Source organism: Zootoca vivipara, chromosome 5 (genome assembly GCF_965207765.1).
Source record: "Zootoca vivipara chromosome 5, rZooViv2.hap1.1, whole genome shotgun sequence".
NCBI classification, from domain to species: domain Eukaryota; kingdom Metazoa; phylum Chordata; class Lepidosauria; order Squamata; family Lacertidae; genus Zootoca; species Zootoca vivipara.
This window is the reverse complement of record NC_142588.1, coordinates 59459278-59477853: the sequence shown is the minus strand read 5'-3', so window position 1 is coordinate 59477853 and position 18576 is coordinate 59459278. Positions and strand designations below refer to the sequence as shown.

The 18576-nt window shown below is 45.0% G+C and overlaps 1 protein-coding gene across 12 annotated transcripts in view; it reads left to right on the top strand.

Moving 5' to 3' along the window:
- The window catches only part of DGKG (diacylglycerol kinase gamma), a 180592-nt gene that overhangs the window by 85611 nt on the left and 76405 nt on the right, over positions 1-18576 (top strand). For 10 of the 12 annotated variants that reach the window (XM_088670731.1, XM_035132701.3, XM_088670732.1 and 7 more), the window contains 4 exons: positions 3630-3966; positions 9877-9953; positions 14124-14144; positions 17883-18048. In XM_088670731.1, coding sequence (XP_088526857.1) covers positions 3900-3966; positions 9877-9953; positions 14124-14144; positions 17883-18048 — 331 coding nt within the window. In that variant the 5' untranslated portion in view covers positions 3630-3899. The remainder of the gene's footprint in view (positions 1-3629; positions 3967-9876; positions 9954-14123; positions 14145-17882; positions 18049-18576) is intronic. The other 2 variants (XM_088670736.1, XM_088670737.1) reach the window with 1 other exon arrangement.

Here is an 18576-nt window from a genome sequence, read left to right as displayed (position 1 = left end):
GGTACTGCCCTCAGGTCTGAGGCCTGGCACTCTGACACTTTTTTTATTACTTACTGCCTCTTATGTTCTCACTGATGAGCAGGACTTGGGGAGCAAGAGGCACCTTCCATGATAGGATTTCATTACTTGGGGGGTGGCTTAGGAAGAGCTGTCTCCGGGTTGGAGATGGTTTCCAGGCTCAAGATCAGGGGCTGGGTCTTGCTCCTCTGGTAGGGATGTGGGCAAGATGGACTCAACCAGCACGTCTTACTCCTCGTTGCTTTTAGGTTCTTGTGTGATCTGGTATTCCAGTTATGTAGGATTTCTGACTGTGTGGAGAGCCCACGCACCAACAGCTTAGTACAGTTTGCACTTCCAGTTCTGAGGAGATCATAAACTGAATAGTTCGTTAACAGGGCTGTTCGTAAACCGAGGTGCCACTGTTCAGCTCTGTTAATCCAGCCTTCTTTTCTCTCATTTGTAACACGATGACCCCCCCTGTTAGAGGCAGTGTGCCTCTGAAAACCAGTTACTGTGAATCACAATTTGAAAGAGTGCTGTTGCACCCAGGACGTGCATGTGGGCTTCCCATCGGCATCGGGTTGGCTATGGTGAGAACAGGAAGCTAGACTAGACAAACATTTGGCTTGATCTAACGGGGCTCTTCTTACGGCATTATATATTCTTAAACTTCTATAATTAACTTCCCTCCTATGTCATTCAGACAGTGATTCATGCATGAATTCGAAATGCCCAAAAGAATGTAGACCAGGGCATGGATTCCCTCAATTTTTCACAACCATCATGTACTTTTACAGGAAAACACCAAATTTACATCAGGCACAGATTAAAACAGGCATCCCCAAACTTCGGCCCTCCAGATGCTTTGGACTACATTTCCCATCTTCCCCGACCACTGGTCCTGTTAGCTAGGGATCATGGGAGTTGTAGGCCAAAACATCTGGAGGGCCGCAGTTTGGGGATGCCTGGATTAAAACATGGTGATCATGCTATGGAGGCATGTGGAATAAGTCATGTTTCCAGCGTACTCCATTCAATTCTCTTTCGTACCCTGAATGTGCTTTAAATGTATAGTGCAGGCACGTCCAACAGTTAGATCGAGATCTACCTGTGGATCACGGGACATCTGTGGTAGATCACTGGTAGACCACTGGCTCCCCCTAAAGAAGCTCAACAACTTTGACTCCCCTAAGACAAAGCTCAACATTTTTGCCCTTCACCCCAAAGAAACGGAGCTTTCCTTCTCCCTAAAAAAAGAGCCCTACAACTTTGACCTGAACCCCTAAAAAATGGCCTTTCTCCTCCCTAAAAAAAGCTCAACAATTTTGACCTGAACCTCCAAAAAGGGGGTAGATCACCGCCAGTTTTTAACTCTGTGAGTAGATCACAGTTTCTTGGGAGGTGGCCACCCCTGGTATAGTATATACACAGCCTTATGGTTTAGGTACCCAGTGGAGAGACTTCTCACTGCCAAGAGCATTACACAAAGCTTTTGCCCTCACATGTGATATCTGAGTTCACTGAAGAAAGAATTGCAGTTCTCAAGGAATTCGTTTTAGTGTTTTGATTAGTACTGGAGACCCTGCAGCTTCTCTACAGAACTTGCTAGGTAGATGTTATTTAGACCACATAAGAAATTAGTGAGATGGCTGCGCTGCCTCTACACAAACAACATAGTGTCTGGAAAGATCGTCACTCATTGCACACATGTTTAGGAATCCCCTTTGTGTTATTTAGATGGGAAATTAGAGGTTAATAGAGCTTTTTTACAATGTCTCCTATGTAATTAGAATGTCTGGGCACCCAGCAATTTCTAGAAAGTTGCAGAAAGGGTTGCTTGCTTGATTTGACTTTTGCACGGGGCGTAAATGTTAAACAGGATGGTGGAATGAATGTGGCTGCTCATTCTGCCAGGTTCTCCATGAATTGTGAGGCATAATGTCAAATGGCTTTCCTAAGACTATTTATTCTTTTCAGGAAAAGGGCCCAATCTTTGCCTTTACCGAACCTTAGGATACGTCCTGTATTTTGGGAAACTGTCATTCATTTCTGAAACTGTAATCAGCTGCTTATATTCAAATCAAGATGAACTAAGTTGTTCCTGCTTTGAAGTTCCTTGTATGCTTCATCTGAGCTCATGGCTGAGAGATTCACTCATTTATTAGGATACAGAAGAGCTATTTTATATTAGCAACACTGTCCATCAAATCTGGCAAAAAGCTTGTATTTACCTACCTTTTTTTTATCCCACCCATCTCTGAGTTGCTCAGAGTAGCATACATGGTTCCCTTGTGTGCTCTTTCTCTTACATGACAGCCCTGCCTTAGGCTAAGAAATAACAATTTGCCCAAGGGCAGCCAGGACATTCTTCCAAGCAATATCTGTGTCATACTATTAGGACGGTTTCCTTGGGGTGTGTGTGAAGACTGTATGCCCAGACCCTTCTGATTCCTGGATCCAGCATGGATTCAATCCCTGGAATAGCCAGGCTAGCTTCCTGGGGAGTTAATGGTCCTCTAGGTATGGACCATTAAGGTAACAAAGGAAGTGGCTCTGTGCTAGACAACAAATGGGTGGGTCTGCCTCCCACAATTTGCTAGTAGTTAGAAATACAAAGGCAGAGTTGATGCATGTAAAGTAGAAGCTAGAAGGAATCATGCCAAATTTCTGCTGTAATCCAAGGCTGTGACCAAGGTAAGACCTTCTTGACGTGTTGCTGCTGTGAGCCCTCTCCATCAGGTTGTATATATGTGTAAATAAACCATATACAGTATTATTACAACACCACAGTCTCTGCTGTCCCTCATACAAAGTGTCTGGAACCCCTGGAATCTCAGAGATTTGTTTGGTGTGCAACACTACATTCCAAGCACTATCATACCTCTTTAACAGCCCTGGCTTCCCCCAAAGAATCATGGGAACGATGGGGTGCTGGGAATTGCTAGGAGACCGCTGTTCCCCTTACAGACCTACAGTTCCCAGAGTTCCTTAGCAAGAAGGATTGATTGTTAAACGGCTCTGAGAATTGTTGTTTGAGGGGATAGGGAGGGGTCTCCGAAACTCTCAGCAACCTGAACAAACTCTAGCTCCCAGGATTCTGGCTCAGATCATTTTTAAAGAGTAATTGCTTTGGTGCATTCCTGGTCCCCTCCCACGTGGGTTACAAGAGTGAGTGGGAGATGGTGGTTAGCAGCCACGGGATCATAAAACCTATCTGACTCCACTGCAGGGCTGTTGTGCAGCAGCTGGGCAAACAAAGGGATGTGAGAGGCTTTCCTGAACATCCTCTCTTTTTCACAGCCATGAGTGTTAAATTGGTATAATAGTGCTTTAAATGTACCATACGGATGTGGCCAGGCTTTAAACCTGTGTGACACTCCAACCACAACCCCACACTGGGCATGGCCTATTTCATTGTGGGGGCTCTGGAATCTCTCTCTCTCTCTCTCTCTCTCTCTCTCTCTCTCTCTCTCTCTCTCTCTCTCTCTCTCTCTCTCAATTCATTTTTCAAATTGTTAAATAAGCAAGAGTCAGCACAGTTCTGCCTTTATTTCCCTGAAAGCCAGCATGGAAGAAAAATATTTGGGGGAAATGTATGCCGTTCTATAACTTGCACATTTTAATTCTAGATTTGAAGACACTGGTGTTCTCCAGGAAGCATTTTCTGATGGCACTCCTAGCTACAGCGGAGATGAAGATGGCTCTGCAGAGACCAGGCACTTTGGCGTTCATCCTGATCATGATCTGAGTTCTGCTGTAGAAAAACAACAGTGACTCAGTAGACATCGGCAGAGCAAAACTTGAGTGATGGTCCAGAATAATTTCTTGTTCTAGAGGTGCAGCTCCTCCTGAAGACCTCTGCTAAGGGTGGAGACAGCCTCCCAGAGCTCACCTGAAAGATGAACGATGGCACCTGGATCACCCTTAGTCCGGCAGAGTTTGCTCAGCTCCAGCAGTATTCTGAGTGTAAGTACTGTTCCTCTCTCGGCTCAAATGCTTGCCATTTCGTTGTGGGTTATTTATGCCAGCATTAGCATAACATCTTCCAGCACGTGGTGGATCAGAGGCATGCGATCCTTGTCCTTTCTTTCAGAGGAATAATACAATTAATTTGTACCATGACGTGTCATTCTGTGAGGTATGCCACAATAACTTAAGTTCAGAAAATCTGAGTGCATACAACAGGCATCCCCAGACTTTGGCCCTCCAGATGTTTTCGACTACAATTCCCATCTTCCCCGACCACTGGTCCTGTTAGCTAGGGATCATGGAAGTTGTAGGCCGAAACATCTGGAGGGCCGCAGTTTGGGGATGCCTGGCATACAATAAGATCTTTTTTAAACCCAGAGATATAAATTTAAGTCCTGACTACATGGGGAGTGTTTGGTGTGTGTGTGTGTGTGTGTGTGTGTGTGTGTGTGTGTGTGTCGTCAAATACAGGGCATTGGGCTCATTCCCCCAGCATGAACCAACTGCAATCCATCCTGGAAGCCTGTTAGTTTGCAGAACAGGCAGGGATAGTAGTGAGGGATTCATGTGGGTTTGAAAGGGTGGTGTGTTCCGCACAAGGGAAGAATCTGCAAAGCTGTGTTTGATGTGATACTTTCATTTTTCAAGTACTGCTCCCAGCACTGAAGTGCCAAACTGAGAGCCTGAGAAGCTCTTAATTCCAAAGGTGGTTCCCACCGCACCCCACTACTAAGCGCTTAGGCTTTAGCAAAATTCACAACAGAAAGAAATGATAAAGCTAGTGTACGCAGGTCAATAACTTGGTGCCCTCTCTCGGGTTTTCTCTTCCGCAAAGATCTGGCCTCTGGAAGAGAAGAGTTCCTGCTGCAAAGGCCTAAGATAACATTTTGATACTCCTGTGTGGTAGGGCTCCGCGATGCAACCGTGAAATGTGTCGGTTTTCATGGGGACTCATATGCAAGAGGGCTTAATTCTGTATATGGAAATAGAAAACACCTAGGGTGGAATTCGAAGGGATGTGGGTGGCGCTGTGGTCTAAACCACAGAGCCTAGGGCTTGCCGATCAGAATGTCGGCAGTTCAAATCCCTGCAATGGGGTGAGCTCCCGTTGCTCGGTCCCTGCTCCTGCCCACCTAGCAGTTCGAAAGCACATCAAAGTGTAAGTAGATGAATAGGGGAAGGTAAATGGCGTTTCCGTGCGCAGCTCTGGTTCTCCAGAAGCGGCTTAGTCATGCTGGTCACATGACCCGGAAGCTGTATGCTGGCTCTCTCGGCTTATAGATAGAGCAAGATGAGCATGCAACCCCAGAGTTGTCTGCGACTGGACCTAACGGGGTCAGGTCCATTATTTTTTTACCTTTACCTTTAGGGTAGAATTCAGTGCTGTGCTGTGCTGTTGAAATTGCTATGTCTGTACAAGCATATCAGCTTGCTGGGCAGCATTACCAAGTAATTTTTCCAATGCCTTCTCAAGCAGGTTTCTATCATGGAGGAAACGAGAAGGCTTTCTAAAAATTGTTTGTGCCTGACGATCCATTCACATTAACCTTTTTAATTTATTTTTTTCTATCCAGGCTAACAAACATGCTTAAAGTGTGCTGGGGTGAAGTGGCCCAATGATACAAATGCTGCGTCCGTGTCTCAACACATGAACGCAGCACTTGCCAAGTATGAATCTGTACAACTATTGCCTTATGGAAAAAAATGCAGCTCAACCAGGTGCCTGCCTGGTGTCTGCTGGGCTAAGTCTGCAGGTCTTTTCTTCTGTTCTTATAATGTGAGGCCCTCATCGGTTGAAGTGGGGAAAGAGAGAACACCTAGAGAACAGATAAAGGGGCAGCTCCACATCCAAATGGGCTAGCAATGCAATTTGTGGGGGAAGGAGGAATGTTAGTCTCAATACAGACCAGTCAAATTCTAAGTGAATGGGGCTGGCACTAAAGAGGCAGCCCTTCAGCATGTCCACACATACACAGTGGCGGAGCTTCATGCTCCGGCACGGGGGGGGGGGAGCAGGCGGAGTGGGGTTTGCGTGCGTCCTGGGGGCATGGCGCGCCACCTGTGGGGGCAGGGCGCCCAGTGTGGAGGGGGACAGCCACGATGGAACCCCACCGGTATTGCGCTGCCGGGGGCGGTGCGCTCCCCCCGCATTCCTCTTCCTCCGCCAGTGCACATACAACAATCTTCTCTGTTTGTGGTTGGTGGATACGCTTCCATATAGGAAGCCCAGGGAATAAGGATGTGCAGAACAATTTCTTCCCACTGACCTTATTGCTCCAAATGTAATCCTTCTGAGACTAGCCCAAACATTGCGATATTCGTGACCACTTTAAGAGATGGGATCTTGAGTGTTTGATATGAGCAGTCCCCTTAGTTTATTTATAGAAGCCTTTTTTAGGCATCTGAAAGCAGATTCCCTTCTTTTAAGCATTTTCCTCTGGTATTTCAGTCGAAGGTTGATCCTCTGGGGCTGACTTCCTAATCCAGGGCAGCTGAGCTGTGAGCCTGCTGGGACGTTTCACCTCCTGGAGCTCTGAGACCCCAGGAAGGGAGATTAAAAAAAGAAAACTGGCTTCCATCAAGACATCTTACGAAAGAACCCTTCTCAAATATTTTAGTGGCAGAAATAATGGATGATAGCGATCACAACCTGCTAAATTAATGCTGTTCTTTGCACAGGGAGAGCATGGGGAGCTAAGCTGCTTTCAATTCACATCACACTCAGTGGTTCAGGACAGGAAGTGCTACAGTGAAAATGCTTCTATCCCATGACAGATGAAAGTTTCCAATCGTGGCAGGAGGGAAATCCAGCATGCCAGTGAACAGTTATTCTTTGTGCACAAGCTTTGAAATTGGTAGAAAAGGCATTTAGGCTGCATACTCGCCATACATTTATAGCACATCTCCCTACCCCTGAGAATTCTGAGAGCTCCGCTTTGTTATTGGTGCTGGGAATTCTAGTTCTGTGAAAGATAAATCACAGATCCTAGGAGGGAGATGTCCTTTAAATATGCTTAAAATGTATGGGGTGTGCGTGTGTTGTTGTTTTTTAATTTATTTTTAATATATTTTTATTAAAGATTTCTTAGATTACAAAAATACTTGCACTGTCTCTTTTTTCAGGTTGTGTTTTCTACAGATCAGTTTCATTTGTGGTGAGACATTAGTGTTGAATACAGTGTTAGATTAGGAAGAAAAGAGGGGGAAAGAAGGGGAAGGGGAATTAGGAAACCCTGGTCTGCGAGTGCTCCAGTTGGAGAACAGCCTTTGCCAAAGGTGTCATGGATTTTGAAGACGCTCGAACTCAGGATGAAAGGGAGAAAGGTGCTAAAAGGAAGGCACATTTGGCAAACCCTCACCTTGATCAACTCCTGCCTGGAAACCTATGTCCCCCACTGTGGAAGGACATGTGGAGACAGAATTGGCCTCCGCAGTCACTTTACAGACTCACTGTTCAGACCGTGTTCATGAATGACAATCTTCCTTGGCTACAATTGATTGCAGAAGAAGAATAGCAATAGCAGTGAGGAGTGGTGGTGAGGAAATGGTATCCCAAACAGTGCCTTGTGTGTTGTAGATCCACTGCTGCATGGATGGCACTATCTTGAGAGGATTAACCCACCCTAAAACAGCTGCTCTGAGACCTTTAGTCTTGTGTTCATTTTCCTGTATTTGTGTATATATTCCCCTGGTACACCTTAGTACACCAGCTCCTGCCAACCTAGCAGTTCGAAAGCACGTCAAAGTGCAAGTAGATAAATAGGTACCGCTACAGCAGGGTGGTAAACAGCATTTCCATGTGCTGCTCTGGTTCGCCAGAAGTGGCTTTGTCATGCTGGCCACATGACCTGGAAGCTGTACGCCGGCTCCCTCGGCCAATAATGCGAGATGAGCGCGCAACCCCAGAGTCGGTCATGACTGGACCTAATGGTCAGGGGTCTCTTTACCTTTACACCTTAGGATAGATGGCTGTTGGGAATGGGGTGTGGAAGAAGCCATGCCTAATAAGAACCCTAGCAGAGGGCTCTCTCATTAAGCATCCACCCAACCAGGTTACCTGTGTGAAGCCTGCAAGACCATCTTGGCTGTGAGTCCTTGCAGGCCTTTTACCACCTGGCTTGGGTGGGCGGGGTCCTGACTCCAGCTACAAAAGCTGAAGCTGCTGAAAAGGACAGAGACCATCTTGGCCAGGCATCCCCAAACTGCGGCCCTCCAGATGTTTTGGCCTACAACTCCCATGATCCCTAGCTAACAGGACCAGTGGTCGGGGAAGATGGGAATTGTAGTCCAAAACATCTGGAGGGCCAAAGTTTGGGGATGCCTGATCTTGGCTGTGGCGCATGCATGTGTTGCAGTAGCAGTCAGCATCTGAGAAGATGGAGGAGAGGGCAGAGGGTGAAGAAAGCTATGAGTGGAAGGAGGCCCTTTTCTCAACTTTTGGGACCCCCTGGGAAATTCAGCAAACCTGGAATTTGATGTGGATAGTGCAGCTGAATGGGACATACCGTGTTTCTCATATTATAAGTCATGTCTTATAATCTTTTTTTCTCAAGAAAATAAGCCTATGGCTTATTTTCGGGGGGTGTCTTATTATTTTTTTAAAAAATTACAGTATGGTACCTCCCCTGTCCAGCGCCCGGAACTGGCTGCTGCTGCGCTGCTGGGCGCGTTGTCGGCGCTTCAGCAGGGCACACTGCTGGGTCCCGCCGGGTCGGGGCTTCACGCGGCGCGCGCTGAGGCTCTTGCCGGATCCCGGCTCGGAGCAGCGCGCGCTGCGGCTCTTGCTGCGTCCTGCCGCCGGGTTGGGGCTTGGAGCAGCGCCAGCGCCAAGCGCCAACCCAGCGGCGGGAGCGGCGGGACCGACGGGACCTGCAGGACCTGCAGCGCGTGTGACAGGAAGAGGAGGGACCAGCGAGTGGCAGCCGCGGCGGCCAATGAAGGCTTGGCCGGGTGTTTTTTGTCGTTGTAGCTGCGTCCCGCTGCGTCCCTCCTCTTCCTGTTGCGGCTCGGCGCCCGGAACTGGCTGCTGCTGCGTGCGTTGTCGGCGCTTCAGCAGGGCACGCTGCTGGGTCCCGCCGGGTCGGGGCTCCACGCGGCGTGCGCTGCGGCTCTTGCCGGGTCTCGCCGCCGGGTTGGGGCTCGGAGCAGCACGCACTGCGGCTCTTGCCAGTCCCGCCGCCGGGTCAGCGCTTGGCGCGGTGCATGCTGCTGGACATTTTGGAGGGGCAGCAGCAGCCGGTTCCGGGCGCTGACAGGCATCTTCCTCTTCCATGGCGCCATCCAGACCTGCTCCCACCACTACGGCTTATTTTTGGGGTATGTCTTATATTTCTTCAACTCAGGAAAATCCTGCCATGGCTTATTTTGTAGGGATGACTTAAAATATGAGAACACGGTAGTACCACCCACCTTGGGTCTGCCCATAAAAAGGAAGTCTAGAGTGAGAGACTAGGGTGGTGTCTGCTGTTTCCAGGAACTCTCCTCTTGTTGTGAGACTTTTGTGGGAGAGCTGAGGGTTTGTTTGGGCCCTGGTTGAGAATCCAGAGGCTGAGATGGTGTGTGTTCCCTACAGAATACTAGGGTCAAATATTTGACATTGCAACTCTGATGTATCTTCTGCTTCAAAGGAAACATCTGGGGTGTTGCAAATATAACGTTTAGGGAACTCTACTCATTGCAGGTTCATTAATACAGCAATTTCAAAATAAAGCAGGATGGATTTTCATGACATTTTAGAGCCCGCCATGACTTTTACAACATCATTTTGCCCGAGGTGTCAGCATGGTTGTATATAATCATTCCTAAGCTTGGCAAGCTGTGATGACCTTCTGAAGAAACTGATGACTTCCTCAGACTCCTATGTAATTAATAATATTCATGGTATTGGCATTAACTTTCTCCTTCTAGATTCCACAAAGAAACTGAAAGATGTTTTGGAAGAGTTCCATGGAGATGGTGTTCTAGCAAAATATAATCCAGAACAGGTAAGGAAGTTTGCTGTAAATGTATTCCTAAATTCTATATTGAAGTAACACCAGTAGTCTTGTTGGTCCATTTGAACAAAATGCACCCCTTCGGTCAAATAATGCCATCTGTTAGGATCAACCATGTGACATTTTGAGCAATGCACAACTCCTTCTCAGGCAAGATGTTTAAAAAGGCTGATGTTGGTTTACTGTTATTAATAGTATTACTTATATATTATTTTTCTCTCTCTCCTTTTCTTTGTTAAATTTGTAAATAGAAATGTAATTAAAAAAATAAATAAAGGTTCAAATATATTATTTATCACATCACAGTTTCCAGAAGGGTAGTCATGTTTGTCTCTATTGGTTTTGCATTTCATTTTCCTCTGAGCTCATTCTTCTAGATTCCCCATATGGATATATATTCTTGCCAGTTCAGGATTATACTTCATGCATCTGATAAAATGGACTGTGAGCTTATGCCGTAATAAATGTCCCATTGCACTTAGGGCAGTCATTGCCTGTACCTACATCCCAACAGCCCTAGGTGCAACCTGAAGCCTGCATAGGATGTAACCGAGCTTTGTTTGCTGTCTCCTTCCACATTCTGTTTTGATACTGTGACCAGATGATTGCGACTCTTCATCAAGGGCTAGCCTTTTCCGCATCCATCCATCCCTTACTCTGTTTACTATCTAGCCCAATGAAGAGTCCTGGGAAACTCAAATGGTCATGGCATTTTGGTTGATGTAATAAAGGCATTGTCCTAAATATGGAATTTTTTGAACATCTGAAGATGCATTCTGATAGTGTCAAAAGAGAAATGGATTAACAGTAACTGAGAGTTGCCTGTATCATCAGTTTCTAAGAATTTGCAATTTCATTGTTTATGAACAAAGGTACCAGCATGAATGAATATTCGTAGCTGCACATAAGTATTTTGATTTTCTAATCTGAAATTAGAATTCTCTAACTTGGGGGTGGGGGGAAGCATAATGTATGCACACTTGTGTGTTTTCAATGCCTTAAAGTTGGTAACATTACTACTTTCCCTCCCCCCCTCTAACAACTAACTTGGAACAAGTTGAGCAGAAAACATTTTCAGTCCTCACTGCATTTGCCCACATGTTGAAAGTGTTGTTCATCAGATTCTCTGGGAGTGATTCCTCCGTATTTTAAGGAGAAATTAGGATATTTCTTTTTAGAGAGGTGGGGAAACGTTTCCAAAGAGCAACACATCTGAAGGCATATCTTCTCTCTCCTAGGAAAAGCAGATTAGTAAGAACAATAAAAGTGGGTTGTCCCCACTTCCACGGTAAGAGAAGGAAATAGCTGCGGTGCTATTCAAGAAGAACACAAAAGGCTCCAAAACCGTAGAATATCAAATGAAATTAAATAAGAAATGGGCACAAAGAGCTCGTGAGGGAATTCTTGACACGCAATGTAATTACGAGGACAAGCCAACAAAAGAAATGGCAGGAATTGCAATTGTGCTCCCTCTTAGGAAGAGTGCTTGTTAGGCACTTAGGAGGGAACAGGACAAGTGCTGTGTTGTGGGTGGCTGTAAGTGGGCCGCACCGCTTTCTACTGAGAGCACATTGATGTGGTTTGTGTCCCACGGCAGGAGATATTACTGTGATTATTTCCATGGCACAAAACAGCCAATGTAGGTATAATTCATTATTACCCGCTCTGAGAAATTACTGCATTTGCCATTGGGTTTAATGACTAATTGCCTTTTAAAACCTCTTTAAAGAACAGAGTTGCTTTCCAGCAGAGGCTGCGGAGGAAGCTGCCCATAAAGGAGTGAGTGGCGGGGGGGGGGGGTATTTTCCTACAGTCCTTTTCTGTCTTTTAGCTTTTATTTGTTTAATGGTACTCCTACTACTTTATCCCTGCAGTAATAACATATTGAGAGGGGGTTGTTGCAATAACCCCCGTGCTCCAAATTATACCACTGCAGCCGCCCCGCTTCCCACCTCACTTGGGAAAAGCCAGAGTGGAATTGTTATTTCCTGCTCTTTGAGGGGATATCCCGTCATTGCCGCAGACAGCCGCTTGCCTGTAGCGATGGCAACGTAGCAAAAGCCGTGAGGAGAAATCAAGGATCTGTACAGATGTGTCTGGAAGCAGGAGTGGGTGGGAGCTTTTCTGCTGAAACATTGAACCTGCCTCCTCCTCCTCCCCTCTCAACCATGTGTCCTCTAATGACACGCATAACAGCCTCCGGATAAATTTCTTAAGTACCTTTAAACCGTTTGCTCCTCACTTTCTCCCACATTCAGGTGGGCTGCCTACTTTTTTTCTTTAAAGAACCTTAAATGTTGATGTGCTCAGGTCTGGCACTATGCTTCCAAAATAAAATAAAAAAATCTACCAGGTTTGTATTTATTGGTCAGTTTTCCACCCAAAGGCCTTTGAGATGACTTAGAAGATAAAGTTTAAAACCAGATTAAAAAACTAAGCAACAAGTATAACTACCTGGGACAGGCATCCCCAAACTTTGGCCCTCCAGATGTTTTGGACTACAATTCCCATCTTCCCTGACCACTGGTCCTGTTAGCTAGGGATCATGGGAGTTGTAGGCTAAAACATCTGGAGGGCCGCAGTTTGGGGATGCCTGACCTGGGAGCTAGAATACTAAACGCAAATCACTCAATGACAAAGGCCAAGCAGAATATAGACTAACCCACCTGACTGGATGCTTGCAGTCTAACCTTCTCTCAGAGCAAGTCTAGAGATGAGAAGAAAGGTAGGCATGACTCATGTATGATTACAGGTAGGTAGCCGTGTTGGTCTGGATCGAAGTAAAATAAAAAAAAATTCCTTCAGTAGCACCTTAAAGACCAACTAAGTTTTTATTTTGGTATGAGCTTTCGTGTGCATGCACACTTCTTCCGATAGGATGTATGATTGCCATTCCCTTTCTCTCCATCTGAGCCATCCTGTCTGAGAGGGGTCAGGAAGGAGATTCTAAGGCAGGGGTGGCCAATAGGATACTTTCCAGATGTTGTGGACTATAGCTCCCTAAAGGCCTCGGCCCAGTATACCTGAGCATCTCCACCCCCATTGTTCTGCCCAGACACTGAGGTCCAGCTCTGAGGGCCTTTTGGCGGTTCCCTCACTGCGAGAAGTGAAGCTACAGGGAACCAGGAAGAGGGCCTTCTCGGTAGTGGCACCCGCCCTGTGGAACACCCTCCCATCAGATGTCAAGGAAATAAACAACTATCTGACTTTTAGAAGACATCTGAAGGCAAACCTCTTTAGGGAAGTTTTTAATGTTTGAAGTTTTATTGTGAACACCCTGCACAATAGCTGCAGATTCGTATCGAGCATTTCATCTAGTCAAAAGAATGTAAAAGAAGCCCTGTTGGTTCAGTCCGAAGGCCCATATAGTCTACAGTGGCCAACCAGATGCCTATTAGAAGCCCACAATGCAGCAACATTCTAGAAACCATCATGATTAAAAGCATAGGTGTTGTATCCCATATTGAAGGTAACATTACCATGAATGCACTTTTTCAGTATCTCCAGCATCTGTAATTGCACGGTGTAGAATTGGACCCAGAGGGATTTAAGCCACAAAGTTCTGATCTGTTAAATTCCCTTAGGCTGCAATCCTCAAGATGCTTTGCTGGAAATGGAACGTCTTCCTGAGTAAACACACAAGATTACTTTGTAAATGACCTTAGGCATTGTGCTCGCTTAAGCTCAACCAACCTCGCAGGATTGTTGTGAGAATAAAATGATAACTTTGCGATAACTGCCCTGTACGTCTTGGAGGAAGTTCCAAATACAAGGACAAGAAATAAAAATAATAAATAAATGAACCAATCTTTCATTTAATCCTTTAAATAGTTCTTGCAAAAACTCTGCCTGTCCTCTTATGTCAAAAATTTACATTTCAGGGATAAAATTTTCACAAGCCTTTTCTCTAGCATGTAAACAGTTCCATCTGCTGGGAAATTTTGACAAGGGCATGCTTTTAAAATGCAAAGTTTTTTAAAATTACGGATTTCCCCCAAGTGTGTTCTGAAATAGTACAGTCGTGGGAAGGACTGTAGCACATACCATCCTGAAAGTTTGGTTTGCCTTTGTCCAGCAGAATAGTTGTTTCTGTTCCTCCTGCTCTTCAGTCCTTCTTCACTGAACTTTGCTTTGTCTTTTTTCCGCTCTTCCTTTCCTCAGAAACAAGACACTCTGAACCAAGTAAGACTTGCTTTCCATACTCTAGCTATCACATGTGGTGTTTACATGTTGCCTTGCATGTTTGCTTCTGCTTAAACTGAACCCCCCGCAAAAAAAAGAAATAAGGTCAAAGTTATGACTTGCAGTTTCAATCAGTATTCTACAAAAATCAGAAAACCTCAGTGCTGCTTCTGTATCCTTAGGGAGTCAGTGTTAAGAGGACTTAAACATACAGAAAAATGTAGAATAGTGAATTGATGTCCTAATGTCCTAATTCTCACATCATCCGTTGACCTATTGTGTCACAGGAAGGGCAGCTTGTGCTGAGCATGGCATCCTCTGTTGTGGTGTAAACTCCTGGGACTCAGCTATACAGCTGCAAATAAAGCGTTTAAAGTGTGTTTTAAGTGCAATATACAATGTGACACTAGATGGCAATGGTGAGCCCTATGGAAAATTCAATATACAGTGGAACCTCGGTTTATGAACACCTCGGTTTACAAATTTTCGGTTTACGAATGCCGCGGACCCATCTGGAACGGATTAATTCACTTTCCATTACTTTCAATGGGAAAGTTCGCTTCAGTTTATGAACGCTTCAGTTTATGAACAGACTTCCGGAACCAATTGTGTTCATAAACCGAGGTACCACTGTATATTTAAAAACGCTTAAAAAGAAGAAGCATTTTCAGAACGTTTTTTAAATATGTTTGTAGATTCCACCTTGAAGAGCTTTAGCTGCATTTCCTATTTAGGTGTCGCTGCTGCCACCCCACATAAGCTTATAGTCCAGTATGCGCCTCTGCTTTCAATGTGTGTGAAAAGTGCACCTCTGCCTTTTCCTGTGTAGCATGTTCTCCTGCGCCTATGCTTCAGTGTGAGGGGGAGAGAGCTTTCTATTTTTATATTAGCGCTATATGTTATTTTGCAGTTCCTCTGTATACTTTTAGATTAGCCTTCTCCTACCTGGACTATAACTCCCATCAGCCCTAGCATCATGAGGCTGATGGGACTTCTAGTTGAAAACATCTGGAGGGCACCAGGCTGGGGAAGGCTTCTTTAGATATATCTGTTATATATGTGGCATATATCTGTTATGTGAAAAGCTTCAAACAGAGCTCAGTGCATTCCTGCTGCATATAATGTGCCGCTGTGTGTATGTTTACAATCTGATCTGTTTCTATCTCTGGTGTGTTGGGGTAGTTAGGATTGCACAGGGCCCAAGATGTGGAGGAGAGGATGCATTTTACGAGCATCCAGAGATCCAGGGGGGCCTACCCCAAACCTTGCAAGCCTTGTTGATGGAGTGGGGAAGGCTGAGCTGTACTTTATGGTGAGGTAGGAGAGCTGGCAACCAATGAACCCCTTTGGTTTCAGATAGTACATGGGTAGACGAATCTTAAAAGCCTGGGACGCCAATTTTCAAAGCCCTCTAATGTGTTGTATATTTTGCTCTAGGAGACTTAGTTTGGTCAGAATACACTTCCAGAGTTAATGCTAAATACATTACTTCTGGTAAATGAGCCACCACAAAATATTGTGTCCCAGGCTTTTTAGACTTGTCTACTCATATACTGGGACACAGGTGGCGCTGTGGGTTAAACCACAGAGCCTAGGGCTTGCTGAACAGAAGGTCGGCGGTTCAAATCCCTGCAATGGGGTGAACTTCCATTGGTCGGTCCCAGCTCCTGCCAACCTAGCAGTTCGAAAGCAAGTAGATAAATAGGTACCGCTCCAAGCGGGAAGGTAAACAGCGTTTCCATGTGCTGCTCTGGTGCTCCAGAAGCTGCTTTGTCATGCTGGCCACATGACAATAATGCGAGATGAGTGCTGCAACCCCAGAGTCTCTCACGACTGGACCTAATGGTCAAGGGTCCCTTTACCTTTTTACTCATATATACTATCTGAAAGCAAACGGGTGCACTGGTTGGCAGGTGTGAATTGTTTTCCAGCTCTCCAATTCCACTTTTATGTTTGAGGATAGTTGTGAATGCATATTTCCTTGTATCTATCTACCTATTGTCCACATCTTGTGATATTTGCTGGAGCTATTCAGAAATAACGTTAGAACGGAAAAAGCAGTATTTTGAACAGTGAGTTGCTGGCCAAGGTTCTTCTCTAGAATAGAGTGAGTGTGCTTATGCAGTTAGAACTTGTTGTTTGAGAGAAAGAGATTCGTGCTTCCTTATATGGCATGCTCGCTCAAGAACTACCAGTCCCAGAGTTCCTGGTGCGTGGGAAGGAGGGGGTACAGCTGGTGAGAGGAACAAAGCACTATAATAGGGATACTGATCCCAGGGGCAGTAGGAGCCAATGCTGCTGGCAGGATTTACTGGCTCAACTATATCTGTGAGTAAATGCCACGCAGCGACTTCTTCCATCAAGTTCAAACTTGCAAGTTAAATTGGCTTTAGGAAGCTAATCCATGATTTTTTAATGAAAAGAGCCAGAAAAATAAAGCTTTAACATGAACTAGTCTATTTAGAAAATGTTTTCATCCATTAGAATAAAAATATATCAAGAGGATAATACCATTATCAGAACCATCCGAAAATATACAAAATAGTCAGAAACTTCATAGGACCGTTCATCAGGCTTGACATTGTGTTTAAGAAATATAGCAAAAAGGGAAGTGGGATTGGAGGGCATGTTTCAGAAACAAGGTGTAATTTCAGGAATGCATAAAATGTAATTTAATAATTAATACAGTAACTTTATCTTTCATGACTCATGAGATTGTATAGGATAAGAGCGTGATGTGGGGGGGGGGGGGAAGTGTGTTACAAGTTTTTATCAGGTCAGCAAAAAATTATTCTTGGGCCCTGGTTTCAGAAATGAATTCCTGCTGTGCAGTGTGTGGCTTTTTCTCATATTAGGCCTTGGGATATAAATGTGACTTCTCTCTGTCTAACAATATTTTTGCCAGAGTTCTGAAAGCTGAATGCTGCAACTGCAAAATGTGCACTGCAAGCTGGTCTCCATGATGCATCTGTCACAACAAACATATTTTATTTTGCCTTCCTTGCTTTGCCAGGGTTCTGGATCCCATCATTGCTGCTGCTGCCCCTTCCCATGCTTATTTTGAACCTTCCTTAAATTTAATTGCACACCATGGATCTGGAAGCATCCATCTGCCATCCCTCAAAGGATGAGGGGCTGTTCCTGGTGTGAGGGGGAGACAACTCTCTGATTTGTGTTTGTCTGGTTTTGAGCAATGTTCTTCAAACCCTGCTCTGTAGCTTAAAGTTGCCCAATCTACTCTAACTGCATATGTCCGCATATGTCCATTTATTTAAATATCTGAATTGCAAATGTTAAACCGCCTATGGACCAATGCTGAAGATAAGCTAAAGAGAGCAATCTAGAGTTAAACATACCGTACCAACTGGTTCGTTTTTAAAAAGTAGCATGGGGATAACCTTCTTCTCCTTTCTAAGGGACCACAGAAGACCGACATCTCTGACCTAAAAATGATTTTCACTCATTTATCCCTGATGCCGTTTTGTGGAGCTCTGTTGGACCATTCATGTTGCTCAAATGGGAACTGAATGCTACCTGTTCACAATTTGTTAATCACAGGTTACCATAGTGTATAGCGTGTAACATGCATTGGCAATAGCCTGAAAGCTTGGTGGTTGATTTTAATTGTTGCATTGTCTGGAAGGAATCCTACTACTACAGACAGTCCCTTTTTAAAATGAGAAGTTAAACAAATCTAAAGGGCTTTTCTATTTTGCTTTACTCCATTCTTCCCTGAAGCCAATTGACTATGAGGGGTTCCAGCTGTTCATGAGAACATATCTGGAGGTGGATATTCCAGAGGAGCTCTGCCAGCACCTCTTCATGTCCTTCAAACGAAAAATCTGCCAATATTCCCCAGAGAGCCAGAGACAAAGTTCCAGCATCACACAGCTCAGCAATCTTGGTGAGCAACATCCATTCTCCTTTGTCTGCTTCACACACCATCACTTGATTGATTGATTGACTGCTTCATCTGTAATTTTTTAAGTTATTAAGAAGCATGTTGGATTTTCAGTCAAAACTGAAAATGAAACTGAAAATCTTCTGTGGCAGATTTGTATTTAGAAGGAACAAAGTGAGACTTGCAAAAAATGCAAGTGTGGAGTTCTCTTCCAGTCAGTCTTTTAGAATACCGTATTTTTCCCATGTATAAGATGATAAAAGGTAAAGGTACAGGGACCCGTGACCATTAAGTCCAGTCATGACTGACTCTGGGGTTGCGGCGCTCATCTCGCTTTATTGGCCGAAGGAGCTGGTGTACAGCTTCCAGGTCATGTGGCCAGCATGACAAAGCCACTTCTGGTGAACCAGAGCAGCGCACGGAAATGCTGTTTACCTTCCCGCCAGAGGTATCTACTTGCACTTTGACGTGCTTTTGAACTGCTAGGTTGGCAGGAGCAGGGACCAAGCAATGGGAGCTCACCCTGTCGTG